At 36.7% G+C, this 24113-nt stretch overlaps 2 protein-coding genes and 1 long non-coding RNA gene across 3 annotated transcripts in view; all 3 read left to right on the top strand.

Annotated features, from left to right (window-relative positions):
* Nucleotides 1-19781, top strand: part of LOC148956743 (uncharacterized) — a 56949-nt gene extending 37168 nt beyond the window's left edge. Inside the window, exons 2-4 of the long non-coding RNA XR_016142389.1 lie at nt 1473-1606; nt 5329-5613; nt 18517-19781. This is a non-coding gene — a long non-coding RNA (uncharacterized LOC148956743). The remainder of the gene's footprint in view (nt 1-1472; nt 1607-5328; nt 5614-18516) is intronic.
* Nucleotides 5587-14065, top strand: LOC148956745 (uncharacterized). Its single transcript, XM_089091863.1, has 2 exons — nt 5587-5613; nt 13526-14065. The coding sequence occupies exons 1-2, from the start codon at nt 5587-5589 to the stop codon at nt 14063-14065; spliced, it is 567 nt and encodes a 188-aa protein (XP_088947989.1).
* LOC148956744 (uncharacterized) lies at nt 16776-17222 on the top strand. The gene has a single exon (XM_089091848.1). It carries the CDS (start codon nt 16776-16778, stop codon nt 17220-17222), a length of 447 nt encoding a protein of 148 aa, XP_088947974.1.
* Nucleotides 19782-24113: the final 4332 nt, after the last annotated feature.

Here is a 24113-nt window from a genome sequence, read left to right as displayed (position 1 = left end):
CCAGGCACCATGAGGCCAATGCATATACCCATGTGCCTCCTCCGTTTTACATTTTTTTAAATTTTACTATTGTAATTATTATTCACCTATTGTGAAACATATATGGCGTAGCAACTAATGAGCAAATAAAATTTTAGACAAATAAAATTTTATACTCAAGATAAGAGTAATAATTTGAAAGAAAAAGTATTCTAATAACAATAGTCTGAATAGATAAAACTAGTTAATGAGAGCATGAACCTACCTGGTCCTCTTATAGCAGTCCTTTCAGGGCCTCTGGAATGTCTATATAGGAAATTTAAAAGATGTGTTACATTTTCCACAATTTTTTCACATACAAAAAGACAACCCATATAAGAGAATTAGGCTACAAACGCCCATATTGAGAAATTAGAAAAATCACTTTTTTGCATGGTAAGCATTGATATATCTCCTTTTTTTCTTGTTTTTTGCCGCTATTGGGGCACTGAAACATTATAAGAGATGCTTAAGGGCTCATTTGAAAACTGAATTTTATTTCATCGTGCTTTTTGTAAGTAACAAAGAAAAAGTTTAAAACAAAATGCAATTTTTGACAAAAACGGCATCCTCATATGCAAAAAGGTATCAAACGTATTTTTTGACAAGAGATTATATAACACATATATATTTTTTTTTAATTCGCTTCTCTTTGGTATGATTTCATTTTTATTGATTGGGTTAACTGATTTTCCGTGGTTCGTTGTTTACTAGGTTCCAGCTAAAAAAAAAAGAAGCCGAAGTCTTTTTCTTTATGCATTACACACATAATATATGCAAAGTAAATCAAGTCTTCCTTGTCGGGGGTGGCAGGATGTCATAAAGAAATATTTCAAGGAAATAGGAACTTCTTGGGAGGCGGTAAAGAGGGAAGCTTTGAATAGATTGGGATGAAGGCGGACCGTGTGTAGCTGTGTTGGCGTCAAGCGGCTTGGTGCTGCGGTGAGTTGTTAGCAGTAGTAGTAGTAATAACTTTTGTAATAAAGTGGAAGAAGAAAGTAAGAAAGTAGTAGCAGGTATAGTTACTAAGCTACCCGAGAAAAAAGAGTCCTTAAAAAAAAACTAAAAAACCCAGATTGATATTACCAGTTTCATAAATTTGACCTATTGCTTCAAAAGCAGGAGTTGATGTTTTAATTTTGCCAATGCAACAACACCAAAAACTTGTTCAAGATGATTTTCTCAGGCTTACGGTTGGAATTCTGGAAGTACAGTTGAAAGGATGGCATCAGTAAGATGTTATAATAACCAAATTAAAAAACGATTTGTCGCCTATAAACATGTTAAGAAAGAATTACTCCACGAAAATGGTTCGAACACAATTTGATAATGACAGACGAACGGTGCAGGTTAAATGTATATAGGATATAATGAATAATTAATGCACTGTAATTTAATTCTTTTTCTGTTCACCTGTTTTTTCGTCTTGCTAAATATCTTTCATATGTTTCTAGAGCTGCCAGCGGAGGATCCAATTATAACCGGTGGTTTAGCACATTACGCAGTTGGGGATCTCGTTAAAGTTAACTGTACTTCAAGAAAATCTCTTCCTGTAGCGAATCTAACTTGGTATATAAACGGAGAATTGGTAAGTTACCTAATTGCTTCTACGATTTTGTGCTTATAATTTTTTTGTTAGGAGTGGGCCGTGCTAATAATAACGTAAATAAAAAAATACTTTTGATAAGAGTAGCCTATAAACACCTAAGGAATTTGAGTTTAAAACGATTACAAATATGTAAAGTTTTCTAAGTTTACAACTACCCGTCAAAAATTAGAAGCATGGGAAAATTGCAGCAATGTCAAATAAGAGGGAAAATACCCCTGAAAACATTACTGACATCGAGGTCAATTACAGCGTCAGATTCAGCGCATCAAAAAACCCAGTTGCACGGATTTCCAAACCCCTATCCACAAAGATAAGAAATTTTGTGTTTTTCACGGACGTGAGTTTATTCATTGGTTCTTTTTTTCTCCAGATTTATCATATTAAACCAGTTGTCCTACAGAACTGAAAGACAGCTCGTTCAAAATTTGAAAATACAAAATAGGAAGGTCCTTTAAATTCGATTATTAAATACCATATGAATATTCACACGTCGATTTTAAAGAGCTGAAAAAAAATCGATTTCTGGATTTCTACAGAAATCCAGAAATCATCTAAATGCCTGGAAAATCCTAAAGAAAATTGCAAACGTACTCTATTTTTCCAGTTCCAGCGGCCCATTGAACAAAGCAAGGCGTCTGAAACACGTCAACAGATGGTAAACAATCTTGTAAAAAGTAATATTAAGGACAGATTAGAAGCATTATTTTTGGAGCACTGGAAGAGAGAAAACGGGAAACATTTGAAAAAAAAAACACAGACCTCATCTTCGGAGATACAAATATCCAGACATAGAATGGTATAACAAGCGGTGCTAGTATTGGAAGTAAACATAAAACAAAAGTATCCTTTATATGTGTTTCTGGAGTATCAGATGAATTGCTTTGATGAAAGAAAAGAAAATAAATAAATAATGCATAGAGCCCACTTCACCCCTTACTTAAGCAGTAGTCTATTGCGCTGTCAACGGTAAAAGTGCCTATCGCGAAGTTCCTCATCTCTCTTTTCCATAATTAACCAAGTAATGACTTCAAAGTCAACTTAATTAGTTACCTGCTCCAAGGAACTGAAACTACTGAAGGAATCAGGAATATTCTGAATTATTGTCCTCAGAGGTTGGGATAGAAGCTAATAAGAATTAGAAGTTGTCCTTCTAATATTTCTTACTAAAAGTCTCCGTTAATGTATATCTATATCTCATTAGGAACTGAAGCATGCGATAAAATCTAATTTCGTCGATTTCCTCTCTTAAAGTAAAATAAATTTATTCCTCTGCTTTTCAAACAATGAACTGGAGTTCCAATACTTGGGTTTTAATAGTTGCATTCAGAATTTTTTTTACAGTTGGTATTTAAAAAGTAGTCTTACCCAGAACAGAAAGTCATATCACGTGTTTCATAACCATATCGGAAAACGAAATTAAGGTTTTTAAGCTTTTAATGAGATGAGTTTTGCTTCTATGATCTAAATAATGAAAATCTGTAAAAATTACAGTCTAAAATTGAAAAGTGCAACTTTAATTTGGCATATAGCCTGCTGCATAAAATTCTACTAGGCAGTGTTTGAGCTTGAGCAACTTAAAACATTTTATCTCGATCATATCTGGACTACTATTCCATATTTGGTAGCATAAAGACAAAGCTATCCAAAAGTAGACTAGACTTCACTTACTGCTCCTGATGATAGTCCAGCGTAGAGAGAGAAGCCACTCATCGCCTGTAGTCCAGACGGGCCTGCACTTGGATGATAGCTTCGTTTGGAATGCTACCTACTAATGACAGGAAGTGACCAAGGCTGTCTTTCCATCTAGAACAAGACCTTCCACGTGGGTGCTTCCAGCCGTGCATCAAGAGATCGAAACAAAAGGCAATCCTGGCTGGAATTTCCGCTTGCATGCGGGCTAGGTTTTCGAATCACCGAAGAATTTGAGCAGTGAGCTGCCGTAAGTTGGATGTCTCGTTTGTAAGTTACAGTAGTTGGGGGTTGGAAATGATATCATACCGCTTAATCCCTTCGATTCGCCAGAGAAACTGGGTTTGAACCACGTCTATAGCGTTTCGGACCGAAACAGCAGCAGGCCAGGTCTCAACAGCGTAGAGAAGACCTTGGTTTACGGTGGTGTTGGAAATACGTGTCTTTGCTCTGCAGGTAATGCCGGGCTTCGATCAGATGGAGTGACAGAGTCGTGCCATGATTTAGGTGGTATTCATGATACAGAGTTGAGTTTCAGCTTCGACGGATCGGCGGCCCGTGACGACGGAGCCGAAATACGGGAAAAGTCGAGCATAAAAAGAAATTGATTCAAACATGATACAGTGTGACTTAGATAAGGTCATATTTCCAGTTTTTTATTTTAAATTTATCTTTAGTATTTCAATAGCTCATTTTGACTTTCATCGTTTCAAAATCATGTTGTATAAATTAAAAGGTTTCTTGCTTGAATAATAGATGATGTAGCGGTGGGAACTGTAGCCAGTGTGATGCATTCTTCCTAAACCGGACCATTTAAGTCCATCAGTGACCTTCTCGTTTGAAGAGGGGTGATAAATAGTTAACTATAGATTTTTATGGTTCCACCATTTGTGGTTTTGTGGGAGATCAAATTACCCCTTCTCTTTTCTTATAAATAAATTTAACAAGCTTATAGTTGTGAAGGCGTTCCTATCAGGGGGAGGGTGGGGGATAAGGGTGTAATTGCCCCCCCCCTTAGACTTTGAAAATGACTTCTTAGTTCTATTTCAGAGCTTTTTTCTATTTTTGATATGTCCTATATTAAAGCAGCGAGACTGGGTAACTGGTCATTTTTAATTGTTTCGTTTGCTTCGTTTGTTTTGTTTCCTTTGCTTCGTTTTTTATTCCAGCTATTAAATAGCACTACTCTCCTAAAAATCCTAAAAATGGATTCAAATCGAAAGACAAAGTGAATGATTAGAACCGCCCTGTCTGAGAACCCAATTAAGAAAATTACAGTCCTTCGACTTGAACAATAAGGAAAATCCAGTGGCTAAAAAAAAAGACCTTTTTTGGTTTCTCCTTCTCCTTAGCTAGCGGGGCACTAAAACATCATAGAGAGCTGTTTAATGGCTCATTTTAAAGGAAATTGGTACATTTAGTGTCTTTTGTAAATAATAAAAATATTTTCAAAGAAGATTTTAATCGTTGCTGCAGCTTGTAGCAGCAACCTTGTAAAACGTGGTTGCTGTGATAGCTGTTAATTAAAAAAAATTAGATCAATGAATGACCCCTGTCGTAGGAATATTTGGTTAATGTGGTTCTATTTTTCATCTCCATAAAAAAATTCCTTGGCACAACCCCTGCTCTTTTGTGAATCGGCGCAGCTACAAATGCGAAAATGTTTGGAATTGCAAGTAAAATCATCCTTAATTTGACTCTTAAGGTCTTCCAACCCGCAAGTCTAGTAAAATCTAGTCCCACTTCCAAAAGAAAGCAGTTCAAATACAGACTATTCTCTTAAGAAAAAGCACTTCCTTCCTGAATCGTATTAAGTTGATGTAAACACAGACATGCGTAGAACATTTTTGATGGAAGGGCTCCGAGTTTAACAAAAAAAATTGATAATATGCGGTTGATGTGGAAATTATAAGACGCATTAAAAGAAGAAGTAAAATACAGTAATAGAAAAAGCTTTTTTTTCCTAATATATTGCAAAAGCTTTCAATTGTCTATATAGTTGAATTTTATAGAGCGATAAAAACTTCCTACAAAATTACCCAATTATTGAAGACGAGAAAGTGGACTACAGACCATCATCATTGGCCTTGAGTTCAAAGTTCGCCAGAAACATTTGAAAACTGGAGGCCTAAAAATCAAATGTACTGCAACACTTGCGGCAGTATACTGGAGAAGTGACGAGCGAAGTGCTGAAGCAGCAGCAGCTATCAAATCCTCGCATAACCATTCAGAAAGAGATACCCAGCAGCTTATGTCGGCATCCAGTAAAAATGTCGAAGATTGGATGCCTAACAGAGGTATGCTTCTTAACTTGATAGTACTTCGTGGAAATTATTAACTATTAGTTCTATCTGCGAACCCAAAAAACCACACTGTTTGAAATAAAAATCAGTTTCAGCTATGCACAAATACCACGCAAGCCTTCATAAAATCTAAGAGGCCGGTATCCCAATTTTGGTTTTTACTAATTACTGCTCGTTTCAGGATTAAACTAATTGTTCTTAATAATTTCTTTTAATTTTGGGTTTCAGTTGTTAATTCATATTAATTTATGCGCGTCTTAAGTTTAACTATATGACTTTATTTCCAATTGTCTTAGGTTTTAAACCACTTTTTATTTTTCCTTGAATTCTTGGAAATGTATGTCTTTAAATTCGTACCGTAACCGTATATACGGATAACATTAAATCGTTTGATGTTAGTTGTTTGGCAGACAAAAAAAAAAGAAAAAAAGAGAGAAAACTATGTAACAACGTTTTTTAAGTATCAAGAATGTCAAAAGAATTTGAAAAACAAAGAACGTTAGAAAAGGAGCTCTTTATCAGAGAGTTGAGTTTGCTTTAATCAACAAGGATTGCTTAATTTTAGGATAACTTTGTTTTTATTGAACTAGGCGTTACTAAGACGCTAAAAATAAGAAAAATTCGCGAGTTAATAAAGTAAAATTACTGAGAGGACAATAACAAGTTTTAAAGATTAAAATATTTATTTGCAAGTAAGATATAAAATTAAAGAGTGGTCATGACTAAGTTTTTTTTTCTGGTGCGTTTCAGGGAAAAAATTATGCAAAGTATTGAGTAAAGCTAAACTATATATTAGGTTTTATCACTTGCATCATAATAATTTTGGAAATAGGCCTATGACTATAAAAATCACAAAACATACAAAAAAATTAGGTTTTGACAGCACATATCTCTAGAGCTCCGCGGCAAAGTTTTAAGTATATGAATCCAAACTATATGCAGAACCTGGAATGTGGTACTGAATTAATCTCACTTCTTAGCTTTAATCAATTTCAAGTTGTAAACTTGTTTTTTCATCCAAAAGAACCTTGAACAAACGACAATACAAGACTCAAACCCAGTCAACACTCAATGTGACAAGATTATCCTGCATGGAATCCAACTTAGGAGAAATTCAACCCGAAAAATCTGAATCGAGTGGAATTCAACCTATACAAAACTCGATCTGAACCAAATTCCACCTTCTTATAACCAACAGGAGCAAAATGCCACTCTCACAGAATGCGATCCAGCAAAATTTGTCTCATCCAGCAAAAAACTCGATCCAGCAAAATCCAACTCGTGATACATTGGAAACAGGCTAAATTCTACCCTCAAGAAGACTCGACACAACAAAAATTTATCTTACATTAAATTTTGTCATTGCGCCTAGCAGAGAGAAGAGTTCTGGGTCCTACCCCATATCTTAAGGTTTATACCCCTTCCAACGCAATTAAACGTTTTCTTGTCTTTTTCAAGTATTAAAATGGCCTTTAACAGCCTCCTCCCTCCTCCCCCTCCCCACACACACACACATACTCACGCAGACATAAAAATCAGGTGGAAAAACTTAATTAAGTTAAAAATGTTTCAGCTTAACAAAATTTGAATCAACTAGATTTAATTAAGGAAAAATTGCACTTGCCAAAACTAAAGCCATAGTTCATAAATGAAGCTCAGCGCCATGGCCCGTCACTAGAGTTTCGTGATACTCGATATAAACATTAGGGCCGTTCTTTTACTCATATTATTGCTAAGATCTTACATGTTTTGACAAAGAACGCTTCAAAGTGAAATCTTATCACTAAGATCGTACATCTTGCGGCGTTCTTTTGAAAACTTCTTTCATCATGCTGCTCTAATCAGCAGTCTATGATCAATTATGAGTATATCATCAAAGTTCTCTCATCATTGTTCTATATAGCAGAAAGATGGCGTCCTTCACAATTTTTGCTAACATCAGTAAGCTGTAAGATCTTAGAACAAATATGAGTTAAAAGAACAAAAAATCTTTGCAGAAATATGTGAGATCTTAAATATAAGATCTTAGTGCAAAAGAACGTCCCTATTGATGCATTCATATACCGGATGTAATATCGAGGCGTATATATTAATATCAAAGAAGGTATCTGAAAAGTAACAAAAAAGATGAAAATATCCATTCGGTGATCAAATATAAATATAAAAAGTGTATTTCTTTTCAACCAGTGACAATTTCAAACCAGTGACAAAAATTTCAAACCAGTGACAGTAAATCAAGATTCTTGGAAAAAATATTCTTGGTCAGTTTTTATCTGCTTTGTTTTTTTCATGTTTGATTCGGACTAATCAAAACACTATTAGTTTCTTAATTTAAGCCCATAATTGTCCATTTTTTATACATTTCTTCATTTCCACTAAAGTCTTTGGCTGAAGGATAGAGGTTACGCTGTAGAAAAACTTCTGATGTAACCACTATGTATAGTTGAAGGTAGATTAGGTTTAAATTCTTCCAACTCATCTTCTTTCCTTCTATGTTTATTTGATGGTTGAGTGACAGCTAAAAATTTGTAATACGAACTTTTGACAACTCGGGTACCCACGCCAACATAACGATTTTCTAACGCTTCTACCCAATAACTAATGCCTTTGAATGGCCTCCGAAATCAAGAAGCTGAATATTTATATTTTTTGGATAATCTTATATCTATTGGTTGTTTCAGTTACTTTAATCAATAGCTTTTGGGCCTTATTCCGACCAATGATGTTGTTTAGCTCAACAAAATAACAGAAAATATCACTTTGTGGTGGTATGATCTCCTTTTGCTACTTAAAAAGGTGCTAGAACCTCCAATTCCATCGAATGAGTTCTATTCTGATATTCTAGGGCCGGCGATTCAATACAATAAACCATAGAAATAAAAAAATCGAAATGGATTCGTGACAAACCTTGTCGGAAAATTACAATATTCTGCAATTTCGTGCATGAAGACTTGAAATGCCCACAACAAGGTCCTCCAAAATGGTAAATTTGATTATATAGGTTTCATTGAAATTACTCCCACTTTTGATGGATACCTTTAAACTTAATCAGTTTTACATGACCGAAATCATAGTCAGTGCAATAGCGTTTTTTTTTCTTCTTTTTTTTCGTTTTTTTTTAGACAAGGGGACTATGTACAGAAATAATTGTAGTAGAAGCTTTAAAAAGAGCTTATTTGATTGGAAGTTAAAAGTTATAATGCTCTTTTTAACAGTCAAATTGAATGGAGGGCAACCAGCCCCCTCTCCACGCCCATAATTTCCCTAAACATATCCAGTCAAAATTTTGAGAATGCCATTTCGTTCAGCGTATTCAAATAGTCCAGTAGATATATTTTTGAGGATGATAAGTCCCCACAGCCCTCAGGTCAAGGGTTTCAAATTATGTCCCGTGGGCATTTAAGGTTATTACGGACAGGGTTGTCGTATGAACTTCGGAGGGGGCTCATTTAATTGGAAATCAGAGGTTCTAATTGCCTTTTTAAGAGTCAAAGGTATCGGAGGGCAACTAGTTCTCCCCCTCACGTCCCCTTTTCTCCAAATGTATCTTATAGAAAGTTTGAAATTTAGACAAATTCAAAATAGTCCTAAGATCATAGGCAACGCAATCGCGCTGCCTAAGTAAAGAACGATGTTGGCACAATAAATTAGCCTACTTTTTTTCCACACCAGGGCACTTCATATCGAAGCAGTTGTCGTAGAAACTTCAAAAGGGGTCTATTCAATTGGAAATTGGAGTGGCTAGTGCCCTTTTTATTAGTCGAAAGTGATTGGAAGGCAACTAACACCCCTTCCACGCCCACTATTTCCCCAAACAAATCCAATCAAAATTTTGAGATAGCCATTTTGTTTAGTGTAGTAGATTTCCAGATAAAAAATATGTTTTTAGGAGGAAACTCTCCCACAACCCTCAGGGCAACGGTTTTAAGTTATGCCCTGGGGGCATATAAGAACGATGTTGGCACAATGTATTATTTTTGTTTCTTTTAGAACAGGGCACTTCATATCGAAGGAGCTGTCGTAGAAACTTCCAAAAGGGCTCATTCAATATGAAATTGGAGTGGCTTGTACCCTTTTTAATAGTCGAAAGTGATTGGAAGACAACTAACACCCCTTCCACGCCCAACAATTCCCGAAAAACATCTAATTAAAATTTTGAGAGAGCCATTATGTGTCAGCGTAGTTGATTTCCAAATAGAAATTATGTTTTTGAGGAGGAGGCTCCCCCACAGCCCTCAGGGCAAGAGTTATAAGTTATGCCCTGGGGGCATATTAGGATTTTATAGAAGACATTGCCTTAGAAACTTCAAAAAGGCTCATTCGATTGAAAATTCAAAGTGCTAGTGCCCTTTTTAATAGTTAAAAGTGATTGGAGGGTAACTAACCCCCCTCTCACGCCCGCCTTTTCCCTAAACACATCCATTCAAAATTTTGAGATAGCCATTTTATTCAATGTAGCTTTAAGCTCTGGAAATTAGGTTTTTAAGGATGACACCCCCCCCCCCCAGAGCCATCAGGGCAAGGGTTGTAAGTTATTACCTGGGGGCATATAACGTTTTTATAGAACGCGTTGTAGTAGAAACTTCAAAAAGGGCTCATTCGACTGAAAATGTAAATGACTAGTGCCCTTTTTAATAGTCGAATGAAACCCAAGACGAACAGAAATTACAATAAATAACCGAGTCAAACTCAAAACGAGCAGAAATTAACATAAGTTGGGCTCGAAACCCCTATGACTTCCCAAGCCCAGAACATAATTTGCAGTTTACTGAAAATTTTTTTTTAATTTTATACTTTTATTAAATCAAATAATATTTACATTTTAATTACTAAATATCAGTATATGTATATTAAACTGACAATGCACATTCATTTATATTTTTTTCAGTAATACATTATACCCACATCGATCTTTACTATAAAAATGTCAAGCCTTCCAATAACTTTTGACTATTAAAAAGGGCACAAGGCCTTTCGATTTCCAATCGAATGAGCCCTTTTTGTGTTTCTAAGAAAACGCCTTCCATAAACATCTTATGTTCCCCCAGGGCATAAATTACAGCCCTTACTCCAAGGGCTGTGAGGGTGGTTGTCATTCTCTAAGACCTAATTTCCAGAACTTTCAGCTACGTTAAAAAAAATTGCTATCTAAAAATTTTGATTGGATGTGTCTGGGAAAATGGCGGGTGAGAGAGGGGCGTTAGTCGGTCCCCAAACACTTTCAACTATTAAAAAAGGCACTAGCCCTGTCAATTTCCAATCAAATGATCCCCTTTGAAGTTTGTACGACAACGCTTTCAGTAAAAAGCTTATATGCCCCCCGGGCATAAATTACAACCCTTGCCTTGAGAGCTGGGTAGGGCTGTCATCCTCAAAGACCTAATTTCCAGAACTTTCTACTACATTGAGCAAAATAGTTATCTGAAAATTTTGATTGGATGTGTTTAGGGGAATTGTGAGCGTGAGAGGGGGTTTAGTTACCCTCCAATCACTCTCAACTATTGAAATGGGCACTAGCCCTCTCAATTTCCAATTGAATGAGCCCCTTTAGAAGTTTTTACGACAACTCTGTCTATAAGAACCTTACATGGCCCCAAGGCATAAATTACAGCCTATGCCATGGGGGGTGTTGGGGGTTTGTCATCCTTAAATACATAATTTCCCGAAGTTTGAACTACGGTGAACAAAATGGCTATCTCTAAACTTTGATTGAATGTGTTTGTGAAAATGGTGGACAAGAGAGGGGAGTTAATTACTCCCCACTCACTTTCGACTATTAAAAAGGACAATTTCAATTTCTGCTCCAATGATTCCTTTTTTAATTTCCTTCAACAACTTTCTATATAAACCTTATATGCCCCTAGGGCATAACTTACAACCCTTAAACTGAGGGCTCTGATGGGGTAATCATCCTAAAAGACCTTATTTCCAGAAGTTTCCGACTACGTTGAACAAAACGGATGTTTCAAAATTTTGATTGGATGTGTTTGGTGAATTGGTGGGCATGAGAGGGGGGTTATTTGCCCTTAAATCACTTTCGAATATTAAAAGGGCACTAGCCCTTTCAATTTCCAATTGAATGAGCCCTTTTTGAAGTTTCTACAACATCGCTTTCTATAAAAACCTTATGTGGCCCCAGGGCATAAATTACGACCCTTGCTCTGAGGACTGTGGGGTCGGAGTTGTTGTCATCCTTAAAGACATAATTTCCAAAACTATCGAATACGTTGAATAAAATGGCTATCTAAAAATTTTGATTGGATGTGTTTGGGGGAAAGTTAGACGAGAGAGGGGGTTAGTTGCCCTTAAATCGCTTTCGCGACTATTAAAAAGGGCACTAACCATTTGAATTATCAATCGAGTGAGCTCTTTTCAAGTTTCTACAACAAAGATTTCAATTAAAACTTATATGCCCCCAGGGCATAACTTATAACCCTTGCCTTGAAGACTGTGTGGGCAGTGTTCTAATCAAAGGTGTAATTTCCTGAAATTTAAACTGCGTGGAAAAAAATGGCTTTCTCAAAATTTCGATTGGATGTTTTTGGGTAAATGGTGGGCGTGGAAGGGATGTTAGTTGCCTTCGAATCACTTTCGACTATTAAAAAGGGCACTAGTCACTCTAATTTCCAATCGAATGAGACCTTTTCGAAGTTTCTACGACAACTCCTTCGATATGAAGTGCCCTGGCCTAAAACCAAGAAAAACAAAATCTAATACATTGTGCAAACATCGTTCTTTACTTAGGCAGCGCTATTGCGCTGCCTATGAAAGATCGATGTGGGTATGATGTATTATTATGTTTTGTTTGTTTGTTTGTTTAGACCAGGTCACTGTCGAAGGAGGAAACTTTATCGAAGGAGTCGTCGTGGGAACTTTAAAAAGGGCTCATTCGATTGAAAATAAAAGGGTTGATGCCCTTTTTAATAGTCGAAAGTGATTAGAGAGCAACTAATACGTCTCCCACACCCACCCTCTCATTTGCCCATTATGTTTAAAAACTAAATGTTGCCTTAGGATTAAATCAAAATGCACAGTGTTAATGCCAATTCCCAATAAGGCATCTCAGTGTTTATGTTTTTAAAAATTACTGAAAATTTTACTCCAGCATACAAATAGCAGGCCAAATTATAAAGTCTTAATAAAACGAAAAGATTTAAAGTATTGTTTTCTTTTTCCTTATAAAGACTATGTCAATATAAAACAAACAGAAATTAATTAAAAAAAACTTTTTCCACAAAATAAGTTTTTTTAAAGAAAAGTAAAGAACTCCATTAAACAAAAAATGAGCAAAAATAAAATCAAATAATCTACCAAGCGTGACACTACCACAAATCAATATCTATAAGTAATTGAAACCCAAAACGAATATAAATTACAATAAATAACCGAGTCAAACTCAAAACGAGGAGAAATTAACACAAGTTGGGCTCAAAACCCATATGCCTCCCCACAGGGGCGTCGTTTGGGGGTGGCAAGGGGGGCAGTTGCCCCCCCCCCCAATAGGGTGGAGAAAAAATATTAAACATCCCATGCCCTTTGACTGTCCAGATATGGACCGCTTATGCCCCTCCAATAAAAATGCTGGAGATTAGCTCCTGCCTTCCCAAGGCTAGAACATATTTTGCACTTTACTGAAAAAAAATACAAATGAATGTGCATTGTCATTTTAACATACATATACTCATATTTAGTAATCAAAATGTTAATATTATTTGATTTAATAAAGTTATAAAAGTAAAAACATTTATATTACCTGTGCCCCAGCCATTTAAACATTTGCCTCTCAGTTACTTGGTCTTGGCTTTTCTCTTTCTACAATTAACCATGTCTTGGTGCAACCTACCGCAAAATACTTGATAACTTCAATTGAAAGCTCGAGCAAGCTCGAATATTATAGCATTTATAGCTCGAGCAAGCTGCCCAAAAGAAAGACATAGGCGCAACATTCGAGATCCTGCGCGAGCTGACTGGCAGACATGCCATAACGTCCACAAGCCTGAGAGCAGTGAATGGAAAAACTATATACGATCATTCTCAATGTGTTGGTCTCTGGGTGAAACACTTTAATAAGCTGCTAAACACAGATCCAACCAACTGCATTGACCCAGGGCTTGTTGCTACTGCTGCAGAAGCTACCCCTACCCGCGATAACGCCGAATTTTCTCCTAAGGAGATTAAATTGGCAGTGAGGAAAGTAAACATCAATAAAGCAGCTGGCACCTGTGGCATCGCTCCAGAGCTACTTACTACGGGTGGTCCTGCAATGATACTTTGGCTGGAGATTTTGTTCAGCGTAATCTGGCGCACTGAAGTTATACCGTCAGACTGGAAGAAAGGCATCAGCGTGCTAGTGTTTAGCGCAAGGGCAATAAGACGGATTGCAGCAACTACCGTCGTATCACCCTACTCTCTGTTCCAGGAAAACTGTTTGCAATGCTCCTGTTGAAACGTGCAATAAGTTTCCTACATGCTTTGCGCCGCCCCAAACAAGCCGGATTCATGCCAGGAAGATCGACAACTGAACAGATTCATACGGTCAGACATATCGTTGAGAAGACACGAATTCAACAAGAAAGCTTACATAGCTTTCATTGACTTTCGTTCTGCCTTTGACACTATTAAAAGGCAGTCCCTTTGGCTTATCTTGAAAGCTGCTGGCCTACCAACAAAGATAGTCAGCCTCTTTAAAGAACTCTACAGCACCACAGAAAGCGCCGTCCTTGTTAACGGGAAGCTTTCTTCTTCCTTCCCGATCAAAAATGGTGTACAGCAAGGTTGCGCTGCTGCACCTAGGCTATTTAACTGCGTCATCGACCACATTTTGAACGAAACACACTGTATCCACCCTTTTGGTATAAGGTGTGTCGGGATGACTTTGTCTGATGCTAACTTTGCCAACGATGTAGCCGTCCTTAGCAAAAATCTCGACCAACTTAACACTTGACAGGCCACTATAGGAACGAATACCAGGAAAAATATCCAACGCTTCCCATGCAATCTCTAGGTCAGACTATTGACGAAATTTTTTTTTTTTGCATGATTTATTCAAAATTGTCAATTTTAGACCATGTTGTAAAAATACAACATTAGCCTCTCGAGAATATAAAAATGGGGCATTTTCACTTGGTGTGGAAGGCTTTAAAACAATTGTTTTTGGCAGTAAGGCACAGTGGAAGGTCACATTTTTCGCATTCAAAAGTGGTATATCCCGATTTACACTCTTTGCAGCGGCTCTGCTTTTCAGTCTTTTTTTGGCCAGTGATCAAGTCCATCGGCTTGAGCAGATATTGCCTGTCGGATTCGATTGCGACTTCGAATGGGGCTGGGACTTGCTTCAACATCTGTGGATGGTCTAGCACGTTTACGTTGGGGTATCACACGTGCTGAGGCACACAACCCTGCAGCAACTTTAGACCTGAAGGTTCTCACGATCATTGGTTTGTCTGTCCTTGAAGTCAGCGCTTTGACGTCTGACCTGAAAAGAAGCCAGCTATTGCAGACTGCTGTGTCAATAAGCCACCAGAAGATTCTCATATACCATTTTCGTGTCCGAAGATATGAGTTTGGCACATCTCCGCCAGCATGTATGCTAAATCTACGCCACCCATATGACGGTTGTACTCAAAAACAATGGCTGGCCTTGAAACTTCAACCCTGGATTTATCCTTAACGTTCCAGCGTCTGCGCGTATCCTGTGTCGTTATTCGTGCATACGTTGAAGCCAAGCAAATCGTGTTGTTATCTAACAATTGTGCTAACATTAACATTAGTGCATTCGATAATAGGGAACTTTTATCACTCCCAATAATAGAATAATGCTCATGAAAACTTTTAGCTCTTCGGCAGTGAGGCAGAGGTTGCATCCCTCAGTTTGAAGTGCAAAGACGTTACTTTTTTCAACTATCAGCTCAAGAAGTTCATCGTCAAAGAATTCTTGGAAGTATTTCAGTGGAATCTCCAAGATGCCCGGAACTTGGCGAAGCTCTCCTTTCAAAGGCAGATCAACTTTTTCTATCTCTACTTTTCTCCAGTCAAATTTTTCTTGGACTTTCGATTTCTTCTTTGATTTTCCAGTACTTGCTGTTACCGGTTGCTGTTGCTGACTGGAGGGTGGAGTTTCCCCAGAGTCATCGTCACTGGGTTCAGTGTTAGCCTCCACGTCATCCTGTTCCAAGAAGAAGTGGAGATTGTCCAGTAGAGGCAACAAGTCTGCATCAGGATCATCGATAAGATCTTCTGGAGACAGGAAGTCTGGATCATCGTCATCATCATCGTCGGACAAGTCAGACAACATGTCTTCTCGAATGTCAAAAATATACTTGGCCGCCTCTTCTGCGTCAATTCGGCAATTTTGAGCTCGTTTTCTTATTCTGTCGTAAGATTCCGCCATCTAAAAAGAAAACAAAAATTAGTTATTCGTTTCACAATTTTGAGCCACGATCGTCCGATGTTGTATTTTTACAACAGGAGGAAGTCTATCTTGCTACTGATCCAAATTCTTGCACATTTCGTGAATTTCAACTACAGTAATTCTAAACGGTAGATATTTTATGCGCATATGACATGCAAGGAATCTCCCAACTTTTCGTTTTGTTTCCAGTTTCTAGCTTAGAAATTACCTAGCTTTTCATTCGTTTTTCTTATCCCTTGGTTTTGTGACTCACTGTTTAGACCACATGTCACACAGCAGCTCTCCGAAGGTATCAATCGACTGTCATCTTTCAGCCCCATCGAAAGATGTTAATACAAGCAGTATTTTTTTTACAGCAAGATGGCAGTCTAAGCTCGAAAAGTACAGTGTTGTTTTTTTTACAACAATTGCCTCTATAGGGTTAAGTCTGCACTCGAGACGCTCTCCTCCACTGCTTCCGGAGTTGGGTTCAACTGGAAGAAAACAAAGATCATGCCCATAGAAAAGATCGCATCGGCATCACCCTTAACTGTTGGGATCAACGGTCAAGCTGTTGACGTGTAAGGCAGTTCACTTATCTTCGATCAATTATATCATCAAATTGCACAATTGACGCCAAAATATCAGCCCGATCAGCCAAGGTTCAAACTCAGCATTTGGACGGCTCCTGATAGCAGTCTTCCAAAAACCGCAAATTAGTCGCCTTGCAAAAGCCCCTATCTACAACGCCACAGTCACAAGCATCATGCTGTACTCTTCTGAGACATTGCCGATATCCCAGACGCAGCTAAGAAAGGTCGAGGCCTTCAAAACTAGACACCTGCGTCGAGTTGAAGGCTTCAAATGTTATGATAAGATCGGCAACAATGAGATCCTGAGGACCTTCAAATTAGCGAACCTTTCCACCCAAATAGAAGCTCGTTCTCCAAGATGGAATGGCCACTTACTCCGCCTCCTGCCAACTACCCCTGCAAGGATCATATCGGACTTTAATCCCTTGATTGTCTGGAAACGTTCTCGAGGGAGGCCGTGTACCAGATGGGCTGATGCTATAAATCAAAACCTCTTCAACCGCAAAATCGACCCAAATGAGGCCCCATCCTTAGCCCTGGACAGGGCTGCTAGGAGAAGACTGACAGGGCTGTCAAGCAGTTCCCTTTACGCTGGCAACCCTGCTGAGCAAGAGTATTAAGTCAAAGTTAAATCAAGTAAGTCAAGAGTTTTGTATCGGTTGACTTCTGCTCGGTACAATTTTGTCGGACTGAATTTTCAGTGAGCTGAATTCCATGTAAAATAATCTTGCCATGTTTAGTATTGACTGGGTTGTGCATTGTAGTGTTGATTGTAGTTTTTCATGGCCCTTTTGGATCAAAAGAGAATCATCACCCTGTAACTTGAATTAGACTAAATCAAAGAAGTCTGATTTATCAAACAATACATTTTAAATGCTGGATAAAGTTCAGATTCGTAGTAAAAATAGTAGTAGCAGTAGTACTAGTAGTAGCAGCAGTAATAGTAGTAGTAGCAGTAATAATACCAATTGAGTGTGCAAATATTACCTTGAAATTTTCAACTTAATATCATAAGCCAGTTTTAATATATTGGTTTAATTCAACATCTCTCAGCATCGTCTGAAATGTTCACTTTAACCCCCACGCCTTAGTAGTAGCAGTATCATTAGCATTGTACCAGTAGTAGCAGTGATAGAAGGGGTATTAGAAGTAGTAGTAGTAGTAGTCGTAGAATTAGTAGCAGTCGTAATAGCAGTAGTAGTAGTAGGAGTCCCGGGAGTAGCAGTGGTAGTAATAGTAGTAGTATTAGAAGTATTAGTAGTAGTAGTAGTAGTAGTAATAATAATAGTAGTAGTAGTAATAGTAGTAGTTATAGTAGTAGTTTTAGTAGTACTAGAATATTTATTAAGAATCCGGTAAATATGCGAGAAAGATCGTATCAAAATCTCAAAGAGGCTTTATGAAAAACCGGTAAAGCTTGATCTTAATACCCTTAGTCTTTTTGGAGACCAGGGATCATACATTCCCCACTTTCCCAATAACAAATGAGATATGTAAACAATGGGCAAAAAACGTAACTTACAGCCTTTACCCCAAGAGATATGGGGTTGTCATACATACCAAGAGGAATAGTTATTGGACCTTTTACCTGTGGTGAACAAAATACATATCTCAAAATTTGGATCGATTGTTTTCTAGAACAATAGATTGTGGGAAGGGGCTGCTGGCTCTCCTGTCACGTTTGAACCTTAATAAGAGCATCATAGATTTCAATTTTCAATCAAATAAGCCCCCTTTGAAGTTGCCACGATAGCCCCTTCCCTACGAAGAGCCTTGTTAAAAAAAAAAAAACGGTAAACAATACCTAGAGCTCACTTCCTTATTTACATAGGCAGTGGTATTGACCTGCCTATGATATTAATTTTCTATTTTATTAGGTGATATATTCTAATAACAGCTGGCATTTTCTTCCAGGTTCGAATGTATTTCCTTCCTGCATCATCAAAATGACGATTACAACGATACTCGTAACGGCAAAAATTCCATTGTATCTGTGACAATTAAAGTGGTGATTTATTATAGTGGAATAGACAAGATGTTCATAGCCAATGCTTCGACCCCTTTAAAGATTATTTCTGAAAAATTTTTGATATGATGTATGAAAAAGGAGGTTTTTCATATAACGTAAATACATTTCAAATCTAGAAATGGGTTTTGGTGAATCAATTCTTTAGAACAACATATATCACACCCAAATTAATTAAATAAATTATTTCTGTTATGATATAATGGCCGAATTTTTTTTTTATTGTTTAAGCTTTCAAATGATCAGTTCTTGCTTTTTCCCCTTGATAGAAATCTCCCCTTGATAGAAAAATACCATTGTTTTTAATGGCTTGTAGCTGGTAAAATAGATTTCTTAATATCAATCTTTTCTTTCTTCCTGCCTTGTCCTTTTAGAGTATAATCCTTCAGTTAACCTAAATAAACAATGCACTGCATTTTTAAAGCTGGCTTTTCCGAAATACTAACATTTATTCTATGGGTATGTCACTAAGAAATTCTAAAACGGCATTCACTATTATATTCAAAAGCAAAGTCTCCAAATTTCTTGAATTATAATCAAGAGGAGATCGCTACAACAGATTAAAATAATAATTGATTTTAAAAGAAAACAACTACTAGGTGCCACAAATTCTTTCAGAGTAGATCCCAAAAATGATTTCATAATACAGAATGATTTATCGCCAATCACTTTAATTCTACTTAAAATAGTAACAAGGGAAGGAATATATTATTATTTTTCATTTATAAATTCAAGAGCATACTAAACTATTTTATTGATTGCCTAACGTAAATCTACAGTGGTATGACAAAAAAAATAATCGGCAAATTGAGCTCAGTGAAGTCCAAGATCAAATTGGCTCGAGCCGGTGAGAGGCAGTGGACTGCAGCCAATGTTAGTAAAATGCTAAAATTATTAGAAATATTTTATAGTTTATATTTTTTAGCACACTCAACCTACAATACTGCATAAGATATAATGCAATACTTTATATATTATGGTAAGTCCTTAAATAAATTTTGTTTGCGCCCTTTGAACAGGCTTTAGTTACTTACTACTGTGGTTGTTACCAATAGGTTTTAAGGGTTTCATTGTTTCCTTGTTTTGTAATTTAAAAAAAATATGATAAATAAATATAAATACAATAATTTTCAGCTTTGATTCTAGTCCTTTATCGCAGTACTTTTTTTATTTTCTATTAACCATTATTTTCTATTTAATATATTGTCTTAATGTTGATAATTATAACAGTTTATATAATTGACTCAACTATTTTAAAAATAGGACTAGGAAGCACTGATCAAGGTATGACGTTCTATACATTCCCTACATCACACTAGAGAAATTACTGACATCAATTCAGTAACTATTAAACATACCGGTATATTCTTTATTTTTCGTTTTTTATTTAGATAAATAGTTAGCTCTTTATTCAGTTTTTTTCCACAACTGAAAAGATAAATGTATAACAGTCGGATATAAAATTTATAAAAATAACTCCTGAGGACTTTTTAAGGTCCTTACGTTTTCTATATACATATGTAAGTATGGTTACTCCATTCTTTGGCATGTTTTCACACTTACCTATAATCATTAAACACAAAAGCAGTTAATCCACTAAACAGTTAACCTTGACAACTTTGTCTGAAGTTTGTAGACTGTTTTTTTTATTGATTATTATTTGCAGGTGTTTATTGCTGTGTCTGTTTAATGAGGCTTTCATTGGGGCGACACAAAACGTGCCCAAGCCAGCAGAGCCGGTGGAGCTTGATATCACTTGATATTTTGTCGATGTTGAAACAATATCGGTGGTTATCATCATTCGAAGTCTGATATAAAGTCCGGAAGCATACAATTGAACAATAGGAAATGGTGGTCAAAAACCTGTAGAGCATGTTCGTAGGCTGCTTTGATGGGTCATAATTCAACACCATAGACTGGGACTACCGTCACTATCGACTTATATAGCTTCTCTTCACAAACCAATTTTTCTATGGACCCAATGATGTTTGCAAAGCTGCGAGAAAACTACTTGAGCTCTAAATATTCTTCTGTTCAGATCTTGACCTCATCCTTCCTTCAAACCCAGATCGGATCGAATCCCAGATGAAAGAAAGTCTTGACATTTTCAAGTGGGAGACTATTAAGGGTTAGTTGGTAATTTGTACTCATGTTCAAAGCAATAACTGTTGTTTAATTCGTGCTTATTTGTAGGATGAGAAATTTGCAAAATGGTCAAGAATTAGAGAGATTTAGTTTTCGTCCGCCGCAAGAAGGATTACGTCGTCTGAGAATTCAAGGTCTGTCGAGTTGACACTTCTACCAACTAATACTCCTTCAATCTCCGCAGGGCATGGTTGTAGATCGAATACCTACAATAATTAAAGAGAACCGGTGAAAGTATACAGCATTTTTACTTCCCTCCCCCCTACGCCACATCGAAAAATGGCGAATCTTCCCCGTAGACAAGGCTTTTCGTTCTACTGAATACTGTGATCTGTTATCTGTATTCCTTATTAATTTATTTTGCACTGAACACGGTCTAGCAAAGGACTCACCGTAATATTTTCATAGTTTTCTTCTATTTTCACTGGCTTTTATTATCCTCGTTTTCTCTTCTTTACAATTTTTTTTTTGCTTTGTAAATCAGAGACGGAAACAAAGTCTATGAATATGTTGGTAAGATGGAGATTGTACCTTCCACATTTTTGCATGATCAAGCGGAAGACAAAGTCTGATCCCATCATCCTCTGCCAGACCGGAATCTGGACTGGTTTCCCATGTTCGATTATCTCTAACTGTTAGGAATCTAGGTACTAGAATGACGACGAATAATTTGAGCGCAATGTCTATGAGAGATATCTATAATTAACACGCTCTGTCTTTTCAGCTTGTTTGCAAACTGGGAGGATGGACTGATATTCTAGGCTTTCCATATTTCTATAAATAATTGTAGTAGCCGGTTTACAATTAGGCGGGGGGGAGGAGGGATCCTTTGTAAATCTCCAGTGGAACACCGTCCCTGCCAGGAGACTTGTGTCTGCATTTCACATCGCACAAATTTTTGGGCACAATCAGTTATGGTATTGCCTTGTTTATCTTCGATATAGTCAGGCACAGACTTCTTTCAAGTAGCTTCATTAAGAATTTGACATGTTACCCTACGGTCGTGCTTTGCGCTGCATTTTCTAGTTTATGAGCGACGTCTTCCCAGTGATGGGTGCAGAATTTCCTTGCACATTGTTTGGTGCGCTTTCTTAGTTTGGCATTTGAATTCTTGCTAAGGTGGCTTCAAGACGTCTCTGTTCAATCAACTCGAAGGGGGATTGTTTGAAAAACCAAGTGGTTTTTTGGGTAGCGGGAGTAGTATCGATATACACACAAGATTGCATAAAACGACCAAACCCTCTATATTATGGACCTATAAAGCGACCAAGCATGTTATATTTGGAACTAGATATTCAGGGATGAGATCGTATAAAGCGACCAAACAGGTTTCTCAGGCAATACCTATTATCTGAACCAATCAGAGAAAACGAATACAGAGGGTACTTAATATACGGTACCTCGATTATCATAGCTATAGCAATCAGATCCAATATAAGGAGTCAGTTTCATTATTAGTAAGAGAATATATTATATTAGTAAGAGAATTGAATTTAGAGAGAACATTTTGTTTTTATAGTCTATTATTTGACACTATATTAGCAAAGAAAATGAATGCTATGTTTACACTATTTGAGCTTGATGGTTGAGCAGGTAGCAGTAATGATACAAAGGCGAGATTACCAAGCGTGGCAGTGTAAATTACAAGAGAATGTAGACTAAGTCTTGAATGGGACGATATGTATGCAAGATATGTGATATCATTGAGCAAATTTAAATTGGAGGAGCAACTATTCTTTGCAGCGAAACTGAATATAGTGCATATAAATAGACTTCAAGCTGCTTTAGATACACTGATGAAATATATCGAGGAGAATAAATTGTATCAGTGATTATTATTATTGTTGTAATTACATTTAATAAAATTGTTTCTAAATCGATGATATTTTTTCTATAGTAGGTTAGCGTATATTTTTAAAGTAGAAAAAGAATCTTGGTTAGTCTGATGTTGGTTGTGAGAGTGTTAGGACTGTACAAAATGGATAGATTTGAGAAAGAGAAAATTATACGGAATCTTGTGCTTATGGAAAAACGTTTGATTCAAGATGATGATTTGTTTGAGTTATCTCTTCAAAGGAAGACATTTTCTCAGGGAACGCTTTTCGATATAATGAAAACTTATTCTCCATCATTTGACTATTGTATGAAGTTTTTACGTTGTGGTCCATAGGCATTTACACAATTTATTGACATATTAATCGCGGCAAGACAAAATTATACTGTGGATTTTCTTTTGAACACACTAGCCTAGAAATTTAAGACTATGATTTTTTTCATGAGAAAGATGTTGTTAAAAGAGGATTTACTTTTCTCTCTCTCTCTCCCACTCAATTTGTTGATCGTAGCTCAGTTTCATTTTGGCGGTGAGTATGTCAACACATGAAAAAATGTTCTATACATGTCCACTATGCATGTATACACTGTGCAGCTGGTCATCATGTGAGAATTGTACAATGATTGATGAGTATGATGAAAAGTGTAGATTATACAACCTGTGTAAAATGAATAGAAGATATGCCGTACAAATTAAAGGATGTAATTCCTGTCTTGAAGAGTCTTGTGACTCTCACACTAGAGGACTTCTATGTTCTCTCTGCCATTATGGTAAATGTGATCAGTGGGAGAATATCTATCCTGGTATGATTGGAAAGAATCCTAAACGTGATTTAGTTGAAAGCCACTAAACGTGATTTAGTGGCTTTAAACTGTTTTGGGAGGAGGAACCAGGTCTATGATTAAACTGTTGGAATAACAAAAGAATTTGGTTTCTACGTCATCGTTGTGAAGACAATGGTTACTATGATGATAAGCCTACTGATTATTATTTGGCTGTTACAGAATGTGATTCACCACTTGAGGACACTGTATGTGACATTGCTTCAAATAAGCAAATTGAAAAACGTGAATTTTACAGCATGAATGAAAATAGTATCATTGACTATACAAAGAGATATGATAAGAGTGAGGTTACATTTTACTGTAGAAAATGTGACCCTGACATTGCAGTACATCAGGATCAGTATACAGTGAATTCAGGTCATCTACCCACATTAGTTGTTCTCGAAAAATATCTATACGTAGTAGAAGAAGAAATATAAAAAGTAGAAAAGTTGTTTTTTATCATGTATGTACATTGTATTTTATTAATAGACAATTTTACATAAATTTTTAGATCATTTTATTCGTAGGGCACTAAAATCAATATTAAACACATTTGAAAGTATATTTTCCACTAGAAAGTCGTTCAGTCGAGGAAAGTCAACGTAAATGCTGAGAAACTACTTGTGGGTATAGCCACGAAATCTGAACATGAAAAAGTAGTGCATGAGAGCCACATGTC

The sequence above is a fragment of the Artemia sp. Qi Xiang Cuo genome, chromosome 1, assembly GCF_049724085.1.
Source record: "Artemia sp. Qi Xiang Cuo chromosome 1, ASM4972408v1, whole genome shotgun sequence".
NCBI classification, from domain to species: Eukaryota; Metazoa; Arthropoda; class Branchiopoda; order Anostraca; family Artemiidae; genus Artemia; species Artemia sp. Qi Xiang Cuo.
This window is presented reverse-complemented; position numbering and strand designations above follow the sequence as displayed.